At 39.6% G+C, this 17,211-nt stretch overlaps 2 protein-coding genes and 1 long non-coding RNA gene across 4 annotated transcripts; 1 reads left to right on the top strand and 2 right to left on the bottom strand.

Annotated features, from left to right (window-relative positions):
* Positions 1 to 305: 305 nt before the first annotated feature.
* On the top strand, positions 306 to 4,769 carry LOC135643162 (uncharacterized). Of its 2 annotated transcripts, XR_010498160.1 has the most exons (4): positions 306 to 444; positions 1,046 to 1,128; positions 3,233 to 4,505; positions 4,651 to 4,769. It is a non-coding gene; the product is annotated as an uncharacterized LOC135643162 (long non-coding RNA). The 2 variants fall into 2 exon arrangements; XR_010498161.1 differs by lacking the exon at positions 4,651 to 4,769 and having other exon boundaries at positions 1,046 to 1,113; positions 3,233 to 3,368.
* A 286-nt stretch (positions 4,770 to 5,055) lies between these two features.
* Positions 5,056 to 13,156, bottom strand: LOC135643161 (CMP-sialic acid transporter 1-like). Its single transcript, XM_065159810.1, has 6 exons — positions 12,683 to 13,156; positions 8,923 to 9,006; positions 7,519 to 7,688; positions 7,180 to 7,366; positions 5,281 to 6,163; positions 5,056 to 5,191 (listed from the first exon to the last, which is right to left on the bottom strand). Exons 1-5 carry the CDS (start codon positions 12,731 to 12,733, stop codon positions 6,059 to 6,061), a joined length of 597 nt encoding a protein of 198 aa, XP_065015882.1. The 5' UTR covers positions 12,734 to 13,156; the 3' UTR covers positions 5,056 to 5,191; positions 5,281 to 6,058.
* Positions 13,157 to 13,298: 142 nt separating this feature from the next.
* On the bottom strand, positions 13,299 to 16,097 carry LOC103991643 (uncharacterized). The gene is made up of 2 exons (XM_009411153.3): positions 14,363 to 16,097; positions 13,299 to 13,769 (listed from the first exon to the last, which is right to left on the bottom strand). The coding sequence occupies exons 1-2, from the start codon at positions 16,051 to 16,053 to the stop codon at positions 13,583 to 13,585; spliced, it is 1,878 nt and encodes a 625-aa protein (XP_009409428.2). The 5' UTR covers positions 16,054 to 16,097; the 3' UTR covers positions 13,299 to 13,582.
* Positions 16,098 to 17,211: the final 1,114 nt, after the last annotated feature.

The raw sequence follows: 17,211 nt of genomic DNA, 5'->3' as shown, positions 1-17,211 counted from the left end.
ATATATATATATATATATATGAGGAATAAAACCTATATAAAAAAAACCTATATATTTGAGCAATAAATAATCCAACTAATCTTCTCCATCATCATCTTCCTCTCCTCCTCCTATGACGCCACTGTCGCTGCTCCCTCCTCTCTTCGTCCTCATCGCCTCCCTTCCTCTGATTCTGGGGTCGGCTTCGCCGACGGAGCCATCTCCTTGACCAAGATTCAAGAAGAGGTTTGGTTCATCTATTTCGTCCAAGAAGTTAAGGGGGGTTTTTCTTGCCTCCGCAATTGATTGTTTTGATTCGTCTGGGTGCCCTACGTTGAGTCGGTTGTGCAAACTAAGCATCTTTCTCTGCTTTCCAAAGCGACGTTCATTGGTGTAATCCTTTGTGATGCAATCTTGGGGTTCCCAAATGATACAGGACAACAAAGAAAGGGTTCTTTGCTTCTGGTACGCAAGTTTTGTTAAGCACATGAGTCAAATGCCTATTATCTTGTAAATATTTGTGTAGGACGATGAAAAGCCTGCCTAGAATTAATTATTATGATTCTGCTTCATCTACAGGACATGTTCTTGAACCAAAACTATTTAGGTACCAATTTGTGCTTTTAGATTTAGCTGTTAGGTTATTTGTCTTTCTTAGGAGAACAAGTTTGTGAAGAACCGCTTCGCCTCTGTGTTCTTGAATAATTTTGTGCTATTTTGATCACCTTATATTTCTTCTGGTTGGTGGGAGTTGAAATTCTAGTTTTCTTTAAGAGATTGCCATTATTTCAAGGCATATTTTGAGAATTTGGTTCTTGTTCTATTGAGACGTCCAGGTTGATTAGTACATTATTAACACAAGGTTGATTAGTGCATTATTGCATAAGTGATAGTTCTCATGTTCGAATTTACGTGTGAGCGTATGCCTTTTGATGTAATGAATTTTTTTTTTTTTTTAAGAACTAGGTTCTTCAACTCTTCAAAGATTTGGTTTCTTTAAAGTTTATGATTGCATATTTATTTTGTGGGCTTAATGGATCTCTTTGCTCTCTTCTTTACGGACAAGGTTGCACACACACAAGGAGCTGGAGAATCAAACACTTGCAACATCAGGGTGACAGGCATATATGGCAGGTATTCTTTTATGAGGTAATGTGCTTGCATTGTCTTCTTTTTTTCTGATGGTATCTGTTGGACAAACATATCTGAAACTCTGTTCCGACTGAATACCTTTAAAGAAAAGTATAGCACTGTTAAAATAATAGAAACAAACTAAATATTGTTGACTGAAAATTGGTATCAGAAGAATTTAAATTCATCTTTTGATGCAAAAGTTTTTGCAGCTCTGATATCTACCAAGCTGGTCAACAGTAGAAGAACCATTTGTTTTGAAAGAAAATAAGGTTCAAGTAGTTGAAATTTTTATGAAAGCATCAATTTAGTGGCTGAACTTAACAAAGGTAAAAACAAATCTGAATGGACAAATGGAAACAATTGGCCCATATGATAACAAATTATCAGAGAATGGCATTGCAAAGTATTAATTCTAGGTGTAAAAGTAGTTTACTCTTCTCATTGTTCTATAGGTTAATATTGGATGGTGCTCTATATAGCACATGATCCCTACCGAAGGTAGGTTTCTTATCAACTAATGAGTCTTCTATGCTACTACAGCAGACTGCCTTTCTTAGTTTAAGGTTTTTCTTTGAGGATCTTATTGAGGGTTGATCAGAAAACATCTGATCACTGTGTATCATATAACATAGTGTATCTGTTAACTGTGTATCAGATAGTGTATCAGAAAACATGTGTTGCAGTGGATGGCCCTCAGGAAACTCGGACTATATTATGGATGTTAGCACTGTTGTTTGAATTTGTTAATACATAATTGGGATACAGCTGATCTTTCTGCAAGAATAAGTTTCTGGAACTATGATTTTTTTTTCTTTTTCTCTTGTTATAATTGTTTCTTATTCTGTATGATTATATATTGCTATTTGGAATCTTACAATTAGCCAATCATATAGTGAAGATTTAAAAGTTAAACCAATCAAGTTGATTCCTGCTTTTTTTCCTTTAATACTGAAAGTGTCCTTTCTTTATCCTGCTTTTATTTTGGTTTGTTGAATTTCATATACTTGTTTGTTTTTTCCCATCTATGGTCTAATTTAGGTTAATGTTGAATCGATCTAAATCGGTTCGGAATCACCTGAATCAGCTAAAATTGGTCGACCCAATTCGATTCAGGTTCAACTTAGGGGTTAATTGGGCTCAAAATCTTTAAAAAGCCAAAACAGGGCTACTGGGCCAACCCTAGCCCGAATCCAACCCATAGAGTGTACATGCAGGGCACGTGCAATGGACAAGGGGCGGTCTGCAGCCTGGGCTGAACGAAGTGGCCGCGCCTGGGCCGCGCCGTTTCGGCTGTAGCCTGTAGGCCACACGGAGTTGGGCCACGTGCAGCGGGCTGCTTAGCCGCCCATAACTGCGCCGAGCCGATCAGGCTGTACCGGCCTGGTCCAGTCGAGCCACTAGACTCGAGTCGAACCCGAACCCAGGCTCAAGGTCGCGCCGGACCGAGCCGTTGGTCAGGTCGGGTCTGCACCTCACCTGGGTCATACCAGGCTTCTGGCTGTGTTGGTTGGGCCTGATCGAGCCCGACCGCCTGGTCTGACTCGGATCCGATCTGAGTCAGATCAATTTTAATTCTGATTTTCTATTTAATTCCTTTTTCACAGATTTCTAAAATTCTACAGTAATTCAAATAATTGATAAAATTTTCAAAAAAAATGAATTTTTATATGCATAATCATTTAAATAAAATAACAGCATGATTTACAAAATCTCAACACTACTTTTCATGAATTAAAATATAAACAACCAAAAAAATTGAATTAAAAATTCTGTAAATCATAAAAAATATAGATGCAACCTGCACAATTAACAAAATCAGATAAACAGTATGATCAGATTGTACAATCTATAATTTGGGTTTTGAACAATTTCTAATGTTAAATATCATGTTCTGCATTCTAAAAATTTGCCACAATCGATAGAAAATTATATAAAATAATCATTGATCTCAAAAATATTATCAGCTGATAGAAAATTCTAATCAGCTGTCAAAGGATCAGGGGGCTTTTTTTTTTCTTTCTTATAAGGTTATTTTCTTTCGAAAGTGTCGTACTCAGTCGTATCGAAGACTTTCTCACACAGCCCGGTCTTTTTTTTTTTTTTTTTTGACTGCGTGCAGGGCCTTCCGGTGGAGGTGGAGTTGGTGTTTCCTTGGCCAAGTATTTATTTTCTACGTGGAAGTCCCAGGTATGCCCGACTGCTTCCAGCTTCCACGGCAAACAAAGCATTGCGTAGCCGTCAAGCTCCCAGTAAAAGGAATAAAATAAAATAAAAAGAATAGATCATATAATGAATAGATCATATTAGTCCACACAGCCCAAACAGAATGGGGGGCCCAAATGAAATCACACCCCATCATCTCGACTCAAAACGGAAAAGAAAAGGCACGCCCATTTCAGACTTTTCAGAGGAAGGATGGATGGATGGATGGATGTCGACTCAGAAGAGCTTGTCGGAGGCGGAGGATGCATCCAGAGGATGGATGAGATAGGTGAGGAGTAAGGCAGCCAGCATCAGCACATAAGCAATCCCTTGGTCGATCGCCACCCCTGCACCATCACAGTATTAAGGTTCTTTCGCATCGAAGAGTCGGACATAGATAGATTACACCTACATTTAGAGGGACAAGAGAAGAGAAAGGAAGCGTGACTCACCGTCGCTGGTGGGAGCAGGCGCCGGCGCCGGCGCCGGAGACTGTGCCCGGACGGCGGGAACCAGCACGATAGCGGACATGAGGGCCACGACGACCATCAGGAACGAAGGAACCCGAGCCATCTCCCTCCGCCTTCAGAACACCGGAAAACCCAAAGTGCGCAAGGATATCCCCCCCCGCCCCCGAACACAAACGGAGGAGAGCAGCACGCGCAGAGCCTCACAGCCCGAACAGAATGTGCTTCTCTTCTCCTATGCGCTCCTCGCTTCTTTCGAATGCCAAGGGGTGGGAGGAAGAAGAGGGCTTTATAGAGAGACCAGAGGGAGACGGAGGGGCGGCCCGCGGACGCGTAACGCGACCGCTCCGGGGCCCACCCACATGCAACGGCCGGCTGGCTGGGGCCCGCCCGCCAGCCTGGATTCGGGTCCCTTGCCTGATTCTCATAGTTCTACTTACGCTGGCGAAGTCGCTACCCGCTCCGGTACCAGGTGGGACGGACGCGGATCAGCTTTGCATGTGGTCGAGTGCCGACCACTCGATATCTTATTTAGAGCTTGCACCGAGGATGAACAAAAATAATGGGTTTAGCTGATTGAGAGTCATGCTGGAATTGGGTGAACAAGATCATGGGGATCCAGCGAGGCGTTGTTCCTTTGTTGTGCAAAGAATCGGATAGTTGGATTAGGTCTCTGGGACCAGAGAGACATGCTGAATCAGGACAGGAAGAAAGAGAAGCTGGGTAATCAAAATGCTCAAATCATCCACAATCGATAAAGAATATATATATTTTTTCGGTTCCTTGTAATGTTCTGTATCAGAACTTAAAATCACATTAGATTCTTATTCTTCTGACCTGATAAGCTTATTTATTTTCTTTTTAATAGAGGATCTCCATAATTCAAATTGCTTGTGGTCACATCGTTGCTCCTGACGTTACTCGTCGAGTGCAGCATCCTGCCCAAAACAACGAGTGTCAGATTCATCCACATCCTCCAGCTGCGATTCGAGTGAAAGTGTCTCTGGGTCTCTGGTGGTCCGGCGCCTTCTCAACTTGGATCCAAGATCGAGAAGAATCATAGATTCATTCCTAAGCTTCAAAGAAAGGCTCTGATAAAGTGGTGTCAGATTTATTGTTGTGATGCATCGACCATTTCAATCTGACAAATGCTTCAGTTACATCACCCCCCTGGCCATGGTATATCCAGAGTCTCTCACCTGTCACACCGAGGCTAACAATTTCCAGTTCATTATTCCAATGTAATTTCTATCATCCAATGCTCACCAAACTTCAGTTGGCGTTGGTCGATACATTTCCTCCGATGAATCCAGGTAAGCATCAGCTGTGGAGATAACATGAATTTGTACAGCAGAATCGTCTTCCGAGCAGTGTGGATTAACATCACATTAAGTTCATGCACTTCTTTCCTGTCAAGCAAGTAAAATTGATGTATACTCTTTAAGTCAACCAGGGGTGGTTACTCAAGCTTTGTTATACTAAGAAATAGCAAGAATACCTGAAGAGTTCCAAGGTGATCGGTTACACGAAGCTGAGGCATTGGTCTCCCCCTGTCGTTAGATGGCATTTCCTCGAAGAACTGCAACACCCTAGGACACTATCATAGATGCAAACTACTAGGATCAATCACCCAAGAACTTCAAGTCGCAGGATTATTATGTTGCCCATCGGCACAAGTGAGCATATCTACTGTTATCAAGAAACTGAAAAAAGGCATTCTCGATGAACATTATGAATCTGGCTTTTAATGCATCAATTAATAGAAAACTCAAACCTGATATGTTTCTGTGTTGATTGCTGATCCAGGATATTGCAAGCTGGTAGAATGTGAAGGCAAATCAGGTGCTAATTCAGTCGTGTGAACCTACCCTTCGGAACCTCAGAGCAAGTAAGAATGAATTTAACATCTACCAAGAAATACATTTGGACGGTAATAAAACCAATTTGGAACAAAACCTCTAAACACGTTGATTTATGATTCCGAAACAACTGCTTGACAAATAGACCCTTTATCCCAGCTGTGTGCTTGCTACACCAGACGCTATATGGCTCGAATCATTGGTTATGCAGCATGGTTCTGGATATGTAAGCGCTTCGCGCTGCGGAATTGGAGTTTCCTGTCCAATGATTTGCTCTACTCATCTTCAAGCAATCTCGTTCTCCAAACCAAAAGATTTTACAGTTTTTCTCTTTTTCACCTTTGAAATAATTTATCTGAGATACGCATCACACTTGACCAACAGATTCCAGTTATTTGAGCTTATCTATCAACAGAATCATGATTCCCCTCTTCGCTCAGCAGCAATTTCCTTTACGGTGTCCAAGGCCAAATTTGTTGTTGCTGGCAAGTCTACAAGCGTTTGAGCAAGAGCAAAGTACATCTGCAAAGAAATCATGCAAATTATGATGCCCAAGAAAAGCTGCAAAAAAGATGAACTTATTAAACCAGTGGAAACTAATATTTTTATATTTTACAGTCATGGCTTTGCGGTGAATGGATCAGACAATATAAGCCATTAGATTAATTAATACTTTCCAACATGTCAATTTCATCTTGTAGACACAAGATTAACTGAAAAAGAATATAGACAAGACCATCGTGAGCAACATTGCCATGGAAGTTGAAAATACCTGGAAAATAATAAGAACCAAGATATTGAGCTGAAACTAAAATGTGTACAAAAGCATTATATCTATTTAGATTTATCAGATTCCTTGAAAGGGACCAAATTTGTAAAGATGGAAATAGGTAACAATACAGTTCAAAGGAATCCAACACCCTAAATTTGACACAATCACATAAATTCGAATTTTGGTTCAATCAGCGTGAGAAAGGCAGTAGTCAAACTGTAGAGTATAGTTACGATCACCATGTTAGCATGTAGATGATGTTCCTATTTGGACCTGTTATGGCACCTTAATACCATCTGAAGATCGGGCTTTAGCATCACCCACTGGTGTAAATACTTCCTAAATATGAGGTCTAGGGCTTGAGTCACGGAAACTTCTCTGCTTGCAGGGGGAAAAGCTGGGGCAAAGGCTGCAGAAATTGATCCTCCCAAAACCCCACATTAGTGTTCTTTGTCTAATTATGAAGTATGCATCTTATAATGCTAAAGTTGATGTTACACACAAAACCAGAAAAGCAAACAATTTCGAGAACCTATCTCAACAAGTTCAATATAACAACAAAAATAAAACAAGACCATCGTGTTAGATGTTATAAACGAAAAAATGACGTCATGCCCTGGTGAAAATATTGTGAAACCCATCATTCCTCGAATCTCAAAGATGATAACATTATATGGCTGTTATTTGTAAGTGATTGGGTTTGACCATACTAGCAACTTAAAATAGCATATTACAGCATAGCCTAGCAGTAGGTTGCAGGATCTACCTTCACAATATTATCTGCATATTTCATCAACCACGAAACTAGTAAGCCCGAAGAACCAAGATTTAACACAACCAGCCATGTTGTAACAGTGTATCCATCAAGGAGACGTTGCCACCAGGGTCCATATTCAAATCCAGCTCTAAAATCATCCAGCTTAAGCCATGCCATGTTAAAAATTGTGCCAAACCTGACAGTAAAAGGTACCACGAGTAACTGTTAATGTATTAACAACTATCTAATCCATGATTCTGTAGCTTCTAGTTCCAGAGAAAGATGTTAGCGAATGCCAACACAAGTGTAACAGCAGTAAGTTACACATAGGTAAGTATAGACACCTACATATATAACTGCACATTCTGCCAGTATAGGCTGTCATTGTTCTTCTTCATCAGGTATTCTGTATAAACACCAGCTAAAGCGGAAAGACAAGCAGACAGGAGCCCGAGCATGTAACCCTGTATAGGTGCTGAGAAAAGGGAATCACAAGATGCCTCTCCACAACCTTTCACCTGCAACATATTCCCAAGAAAAGAATAAGAAAAACATGCAGTGATTAAGTAGTTAATTTACTTAAAATTTAACAAACAAATTGGCAAAATAGGAATTGTTATCATTTGTCAAATTTTGAAATAAAATATTAAAAAAAATCCTTTCCCAGAACTTCAAATGACTGTAGGAAAAAATTCAAAAACAACATTTTTCCTGGCAAGTAAAGCCATAATTGTGTCAACTGTGAAAGAAAAGTATTGATTGCAGTCAACGATCATTAGCACATAAAAGAAATAGATTAAGCAGACTACTTCAGGAACAGAATAACTTAACACTTGAAACATTGATGGTTGCCCCCTAAGGATATAGCATGATTTAATTACAGTTCCAACTAATGTCAGAACTGGAATTCCTGATTTCAAGTGTTATGTTATTATATGTTCACCTTGTCATAAATCAAAGAAGACCACTATAATCAACCCTCATTCATGTTAAGAAACTAGCTTGATTTGCTTTCCAATTTGAGACATATGGAGTGGTTTCTCAATTTAAATGTTACACTAAAATCAGGACACTCATTCTTGTCATGCTTCAACAAGATATTGTCTGTCAATTCATAAAGAATCCACCCTCTCAAAGAAAGACCAACTAGCAAGAAAGGCTTCCAACATGGCAGTGACTGTGTCACTGTTATCGCATCTCCATCACTATATATAAATATATTTTTTGTTAAAAGTTGATATTAAGTTCAAATATAAGGTTTGATAAAACAAAATCAAACATGTAAGATAAGTTGCCTGATTTATTACAAGAAAACATAATGCTTCATGTAAAAACTAGATGTTGTGCATGATGGCTTCAACGAGAACAGTACCTGAATAAAATACCAGTGGTAACAATTTTCAGATTACCCAATTATCTGATATGTTGATGGGTCCACATAAGTCAAGGTAGCGAACTGAACATTGTTGTGAACAAGATATAAGATAGAAGGAATGGGGAATAAACGGACAGTCTTCCATTCTCTAGTCATCCGTGGAGGGGAAGATGATTGGCACTCTTTCCCAAGGAAAAAACTAGATACCAGAAGCCGAAATATAAAAGGGCACATAGATAGTATAAGGATGGAAACAACTTATTAACAAAAAAAATCCAAGATAAGAAATTATATTATCTAAGTACAAGATCTGAAATTGTCTCATAATATGTTGCAACAGAAACATCAGGCGGGCTTTAGAAATAGCCCAATGGTACCTTAAATACTTCTGCAAGAAATGGAACAGTAGCATAATCATATCTGTATTTTCCATGACTTTGTGACAGCGTTGTCAAAATTCCCTGGGATACATACAAAGGCACAAAAGTTATTTGTCAGTTACTTCTCCAGCTATTCAGCATATATTTGTAACTTTTTTTTCCCTCTAAAATTCCTTACCACTAACATAATCTTGGGGAAATAAAGTATAAATTTCTTTTAAGCATGACAAGTTAGATTCATGAATGATTCTTGCAAGTTTCAACACCTATAAACTTTTAGCGAATCCAAGATCCTAGTAATGTGATCAGACTAAATGTTGCCTTCATAATACTAAGTGATAACCAAGTATCCAAATTGAAGAGAAGATTTACAAGGACAGAACAGTAGAAAAATTCATCATGCAAGGATTCCCATAGCAACCAACAAGGTAGACCTAATAAGATTTTAAAATTTAAAGTTAAACTATTATAGAAAAGTAAATGGGTTTGACATAGAAATCAATCTTTCCAACCCATCAACATCCAAACCATCAAGATTCACCCCAAGAAGAAACAAAAATATTTCTCATCTTCACTCAAAGAGGCTACAGGTTCAACAGATCTCTTCAAAACTATGAACCAAGGGAACTGTACCAGCAATGTGGTTCATTATAGTGTATCACAAGAAACTTTGACCCACCAGACTATTTGTCATCTTAATGCCATTTCAGATACCCATATAGCCCACCAGCTCACCAACCGAAGCTGATTCTTCCAAGTGTCATTCTGTAATTTATTTGGTTATCTCAATCAGCTTCGTTAACCAACTCAACCCGTGGTACCAAGTATCTCACAGCAACTTTGTCACGCTTACTATACAACAAAGTCAGATAATGTTCTCAACCTACATATACAGACAAACAGGTTAACACCACACAACAAACCAAGTCACCACATATCAACATAACATGTCTTTGTATTTCCTATCACGTGGGACAAGGACACCATTCATATGACAAAAACGCTGTTGAAAAAGTTTTGCTGAAAAAATATTTCTATAGCTATAAAGAAAAATGGCACCAAATTATGTAACAATTGAAACATGCAATTTTTTTATTCCACTAAACATAACAACATTTTCTAAAAAGGTAAAAAGATATTAGCCAGCAAGAATTATTCAAATAAAACAAAATATGTGAACAGCATGATATTGATCAGTCTCTGCTGATACTTAAAATTACATTTCAAAACTTCAAGAAGTTCACAATTCTTTTTGCTGTCCATGCAGCACTCCAAAAGTACATTTCACAACTTACAGTTTGACTAGATGCAGCAAAACTCTTGGTCAAGTCAACTGTACCATGTGATGGTTAGAAACTTCTCAAGGTTTTTATAGGTTATAGAAGTTTTTCAAATATCTAGTCTTGCACAGTTTGGAAAAATGTCTTTGCCCTAACAAACTTCAGCATAGCGTAGAAGTCCTTTCAACTGTTAGACTCCACCTATAGCCTCCAGTTAGCATCCAGCTAAAAAACTCAGGAAAGCCACTTGTAACCATGATTGATGTTAGCTGGTTTGACATAAGCATAAAATAACTATAGTACCCTTTATATTCTTGCCATCATAACAATTAAGAAACATAGGTTTTAAAGGGTACTGATATCAACATAAACATTTAACTGACCAGTTAGATGAATGTCTTATATGCAGGTTTTTGGGTTTTATAGTGGCATGCATATACTAAAATTAAATTTAGAGAGAGAAAGATGAAGTTCATTGATTTTGGAGGAATTGCCTGAAATTTTGCCTTCTTTATTAATTTTTTTATTTTATCTTAGGAAGGTCTCAATTTCTGAAGAAAAAAAAACCAACCACCATGGCTTTCAAAATGGAAAGATTTTTCACTTTCACATGGAAAATATTCCTTCTCTCATAGCAGCCGATACCTTCATGTTGGCATTATCACCAATGTGGGATATCATGAACTACGAACAGATTTGATCCACTAGGCACCCAGGTACCTTCCAATAGCTGACATCTGTTCCAAATTCCTCAAGACAGACTAACTTACAAAGAGATTTAGAATTTACAATATTTGAGACAAATTACAACCTCAAACTGTACAAACGGCTCTTACCCAAGAAACGCGCGCGCGAGAGGGAGAGAGAGAGATCCATCAGGCATTTTTCAATCTTGATGATGCTGCAAGGACTCGAAAAGACTAAAGGAAAACCTGAGAGTATCTTCCTACGAGTCATAGCCGCCAAGAACAGGTAAAGTTCTTGAACCTTTCATTGATGGTTTGGTGAAGGGACCAAATTTATCGAATGAGCAAGCAAATTTAAAGCAAACCAAGAACCGGATAAAGATGAGGAGACAATGGCGGGGATTAGAGACGGTTGGTGAGGAGAGTGTGAGAAGAGTCGCAACCAAGTACCAACAAGGGAGAGAGAGAGAGAGAGATCTTGATGATGTTGCAAGAACTCGAACGTGATAACAGATAAGATTTCCCCAACTATATGAGGAAAGCTTCTTCAATAAAACTTCTTCAATAAAGTTTCTTCAATAATTCTTCTTATCTTCTATTCTTTCCAATATGGTATCAGAGCCGGTGAGACAAGCGAGGCTCCACGGCCATCGAAGCTTGCCATTCACCATATCCCTTGCCTCTGCAGAGCAGAGAAGGGGAGAACTCTTTCCCGTCGGACTCACTTCCCCATCGGACTCCCCTCTCCGTCCACTGTACGATCGTCCGCTATACGACGCGTGATGCCTTTGCTGCTACCCTAGTCGCTGCCGTGACCACACCCGGCGTCGCCATCAGGTGCGACCACAATAATGAGGGCCTGTTTTGGTGCAACCGGCTACTTGCCCTCGGTAGTGGATCCCTCTCTAACCCCTGCTCGCTCCTTCCCTCTTCTCCTCCATGCAGCCTTCTTCACTTTCGCCGCCTGCACCAACCCCAGGCTCGAGTTGTCCGTCGCCGTAGCATCGTCTTTATCAGATTGTGATCTGCATCAATCGTAGCCTGCTGCCTCACTGTCAAGTATCGATTTTCAGCTCCTGCTAAGAGCAAATTGCTGCAGCTTTCTCCTCTGCTGCACCTCTATTGCAGCTTCCTCCTCTGTTGTAGCTACCTTCTCTGCTGCACCTCTATTGTAGCTTCTCCTTTACTGTAGCATCGCTGCAGCTTCCTCCTCTGTTGCAGCCGTCGCCGTCGTCGTCGCAGCAACAGCACCGATATGCTCTTGCCCTACTCACGAAGCCTCTCGCTCGTAAACTGCTTTGCATCGATCCAAAATTGGTATCCTTGACAGGAGCACCATCTTGCGAGGGCATGATAGCAGATAAGATTTTCCCAACTATATAAGGAAATCTCTCTATTCTGTTGGGAGAAATCCTCTATTCCGTTGAGGGAAATCCTCCATCCTAATCTGTGTAAATAGGAGAGGGACATGTTAATGCATTCAAGCTTCTTCAATAAAATTTCTTCAATAAAGCTTCTTCAATAAAGTTTTTTCAATAATTCTTATCTTCTATTCTTTCCAACAGAACGCACTAGAGAAAAAATTGATCGCATCCTCTCGCAAGTCATAGCCGGCAAGAACAGGTTAAAGTTCTTGAATCTTTCACTGGTGATTTGGTTAAAGGGCCAAATCTATCGAATGAGCGAGCAAATCTAAAGCGATCGATCAAAAGAATACCACAAAATGGGAAAAAGATGTGTAGGAAAATGGCAAACATCGGAGAAGTGGGGGGGCTATCTTCGAGATCAAACCTGGTAACTAGCGAGGAGAGTGAGCAAAGCCGCAACCAAATACCAAGGCATCCTCTACCGTTCTTGTTCTTCCGATCCAGAGATGGCTATTATAACAATGATATATGCGAATACCGTGTTCAATAAGCCACCGATCGCAGGTGTTTTAATCGATGGATCGCCCGATTCAATTAAAGCCGAATCAGCACTGAACCCGGTTCGGTTTGGTCCAATCCTTTGATTTCCTGTGGAAATTAAGATTAAGACGGAAGAAAATTGTGATCCTATCGAACAAACAAAAGAATGTTATTCCCAATCATAATCCTTGTTCTCTAGTGGCAATTATGTTAACTTGACAGCGAAATCTGATGTGTTGGTATGTATTTGGCTCAAAGACTAATAAGCTACATCAGCCACAGCCACACTGCATGATCAACCATGTCAAATTGAAAGAAATACAACCCATCCAATTATAAGGATCAAGATGTCACCAGTAGAGAAATGTAGGTATTTAAGTTGCAGAAGACATGGCTAACTCAGCTTGGAGAATGCCAACAATTATGAAGGCAACAGAATCTGAAATCCATGAGAAGTGTAGGAGAACCCCAAAACATGATGGTTGATAATCTCTACAGAATAAGTAACATCAGATATCATCATTTGCTTGGAAAAAGATACCACTGTCATAGGACTAATATCACTTACTGTAGACAACCAGTTACATCACACACATAACCTTCTATGTAGCTGCTGTACATCATGCTAACCATTCTGGTACTTTAGGAGAAACAGCATATAGCAACAAAAGAAAACCCTATTTACCACAAACAAGCTTTTCCACGAAGAGGCTTCCATCAATGAGCACAGGGACAAAACACTAACATTTAGATTGCTATCTTGTAATGATCAACAACATGGGTTTTACGATGGATGAAAGAAGGGATCTTCTTTGTTCTGGTATATTGTGAACAACTGCTTGGAGTATCGATTAGCAAGCTTGTGACAGTAATCAATCGCTTTTCGATCATAATTCTCCAAGTCCTTGACAGATTTCTTTAGTGGGCCAAAGGGGTCACCATCTGTAAGAAACTCGGCCATTCTAGACCCCCTGAGACAAAAAAAATGTCCGTCACTGATATACAAATACCATAGCACAATATCTCAAATTCAAGATGAGTTATGATCGAATAATCCTGTATACATACAAGCATGAAATTGAGCACGGGAAGGTTATCAATTATCTATCTACTTTTGGGATGAGAAAAACTATATCAAACAGCTCCTATTTTGACAAACATCTAATAAGCTTTTATTTAGATATGTTTGACCATCTCTACACTTCCATCTTAGTGACACATTTTATATCCATAATTTCCTTACTGCCCCAAATCCTGATCCATGTAGCTCGTAGCTAGTCTTACAGTCATCTTATAGAATTTTCCTTGTAGACTATGAGGCACAAGATGAAAATACAGAATTCAACCACAAATCATAAGTAATAAGTCATTCAGGTTACGATACAACTAGACAGCACTCTTTTAAATATGGTGAAAATGTTGGAAATGAAATACAATGGTTTGGTGAGAGCAAATCACTCGAGAGGCAATGTTGATAAACATATTACACGCTACCAGAATTTGGGGCATCAATCTGGATCAGGATTTCGGGCAGTAAGGAAATCTCGAGTAATAAGCATATTACCTTAGAGCATCAATCTTGCTGAATCCCCGCCTGTTGGTAAGCAGTGTTTCCTTCGCAGACTGCTCATCAGATGTTTGCTGCCGATAAAGAGCACAAACAGCTTTCATACAGAGCTCAGGATCCTTGGAAAATGATGATAGCATATCTGCCTCAAATTCCCAAACTTTAGTGTCCTTTTCACGGCGTATATTGGCTAAGACATTGTCAAGATCTAAATCACTACCCTCTTCTTCTTTAGAAGAAGAATTCTCTGAACTAGGTTCACTTTCAGGATTATCCGAACTGCTTACAATGAATCCACCCAAACTTTCACCGTCACTCTCTGAACCAATGTCATCAACCTCATTCCTTCCATTTACTTTGTCCTCTTCATCATCGTCACTGTCCGAGTACCCAAGCTTCCTGCATTCTGTCACCTTGTTTCTTGAAGTTCTGTTCTTGGCACTAGGAGTCGATGGATTGCCAGGTGACTTTCCTTTCACTGAGCTGTCTGATCTATAAACTTCTCGTAATAAAACCAAACGCCTCCTTGAGGGGACCATATCTTCCACGACGTGGCTTGATTCTTTGTTCTCTTCAACCACGCCCTCAACTTGCCTTAACTTAAGTTTGCTGATGGGAACATTATCATCAACATCATCATCGTTCTCACTGTCACTAGTGACTACTCTAGAAATACGCTTCCTTTTAGGTGTTGGAACTGATAGAACACCATCCATATGGCTGTTATCATCTTCCTGCAGTACAAGATTTCTACATTTATCAGAACGCATCACCTTAGTACTCTGGCCAGCCACCGATTCATTCTTCACATCTACAGCTTTTTCCACTAAATGTTCCTTCACCTCACAATCTTTGGTTAGTGTTTCATCGTCACTGTCACTGATCTCAATAACTTCCCCTGGTAAAGAGTTCTCCTTGTCCACTGTAGCTGGATTCTTTTTTGGGTCGGAAGCATTTTCCACAAGCGGCAAGACCCAAGCTTTTGTTTTCCCCTTCTCTTCTTCTATCTTTATCTCCGTTCCTCTCAAGCCTCGATTCTCATCCTCCAACTCTCTACATTTTCTCCAACAGCTGTTTAAGCCGCCCTTCTCCTTCTGCAGCGCAAGCATGGTCGCAATTGTTTCCTGAGCCCTCTGTTCCCTCTCGCCCGCAAGCCTACAAGCTTCCCATAAACGCGAGATCTCCTCCTCAAGGCTTGCACAAGCCCTCCTACGCTTCTCATCCTCTCCACCCGGACCAAGCTTTCCACCATCGGCATCTTGAAACCTCGCCTCCAACAAGGAGTACCTCTCCTTCTCCTCCCTCAACTTCCGCTCCGATTCCGCTCTCTCAACGCCGAACCCCTCTTCGCCCTTCTTGATTCGCTGTTCCAGGTCAGCGCACCTGGTTCTCAAAACCCCTAAATCCCGCTCGAGGCCCTCGATTCGCGCCTCAAGTTCGATCTTTTCGACCTCCTTCATCGTCAACTCCTCCGAGAAACTCCTCTCGATCTCGGCCTTCAGCGATGCCTCCCTCGAGATGAGAGCGCTCTCCGCCTTCTCGAAGTCCGCCTTCCGGAATGAGGACTGGAGGAACTCGATCAGACGCGGGATGCTCATAGACTCCATCTCCGGCGAACAGTTACCGGAGGAGGAGGAGGAGAAGCTCGGAGGAGTGGCCGGAATGTCGGTCGCGGGTTTGTGCCCCATCGGAACTTCAACCCTAGTGCTCACCAGAAGTGGAGGGAGATGGGACGTGACGAAGAGTTAACGACGTCGCAAGAATACCCGTGTCGACCTCATGATAAGCCCATTTCCCAGGTACGAGCCCAAGATACGGCCCATTAAAACTACGAGCCCGGTCCAGCTTCTTACCCGATCCGAATCGACCTTGGCTTCATCAACACAATAAAAAAATAGATTTTGATGATTAAATATATTTTTTCTTGGGCGAATTCTCGAAAAAAAATTGAACTTTGATTTTTTTTTGTAAAGCACCCTTATTTTAAGAAATATATAAACAGCACCTACTTTTTAAAAAGATAATGTTAATATTAGAAAATCGATTAGGTTCACATAGAATTAAGTCAAATAAAAAATTTATTTAACTTAGAATCGATGCTTTTACTATATACATCGTTGTTTCATATTTATCAATCGACGTGATCTATGTTGTATAATCATTTATCTTCAATCGCTCTCTATTTCATTGTCATTATGTAGTGTACCTTTTAACCTCCAAGCATTATCGATTTTTTGCATCAATATATTTAAAATTGAATTGTTACCTATGAGCATTAAATTCTGTTGTCAACGATCAATTTCTTTAAGCTTCTATTTCATTGTTGTCTCATTGTTTAAGATACGTCTCTATTTCTATATGTTAAAAAATATGAACATTTGGTTTATTGTGTAGCTAAGGTTCTATTGATGTTTACTATTATAAACAATATTATAAAAACTTTTGTTTTACTATCAATATTTTAATTTTTTTATATAAAACTATATATTATTTTTACCAATTTATTTTATTTTCTAATAGATGATGTAATATTTTTGAGAAAAACTTTAAGAATAGTGCATATGCACCGCATAGATATACTATTCAAAATGATATAAAATTTTTAGGAAGACTTTGAACATGACACTTATGGGCATATGTCATTATTTTTTATTTTATTTTTTTGATATTTTTATGGATTTTTTAGCATATGAACAGTGTGTGATTTTTTTTTTCCTTATTTTTTTGTATTTCTAACACATTATAATGCATACATGCAATATTTTTATACTTAAGCTTCTAAATTGGTCAAAAATTGGTCTTAAAAAAAATTCAACAGTGCATCACATAGATGCACTATTTATTTA

This window comes from Musa acuminata, chromosome BXJ3-7 (assembly GCF_036884655.1).
Source record: "Musa acuminata AAA Group cultivar baxijiao chromosome BXJ3-7, Cavendish_Baxijiao_AAA, whole genome shotgun sequence".
Classification (NCBI taxonomy): Eukaryota; Viridiplantae; Streptophyta; class Magnoliopsida; order Zingiberales; family Musaceae; genus Musa; species Musa acuminata.
This window is presented reverse-complemented; position numbering and strand designations above follow the sequence as displayed.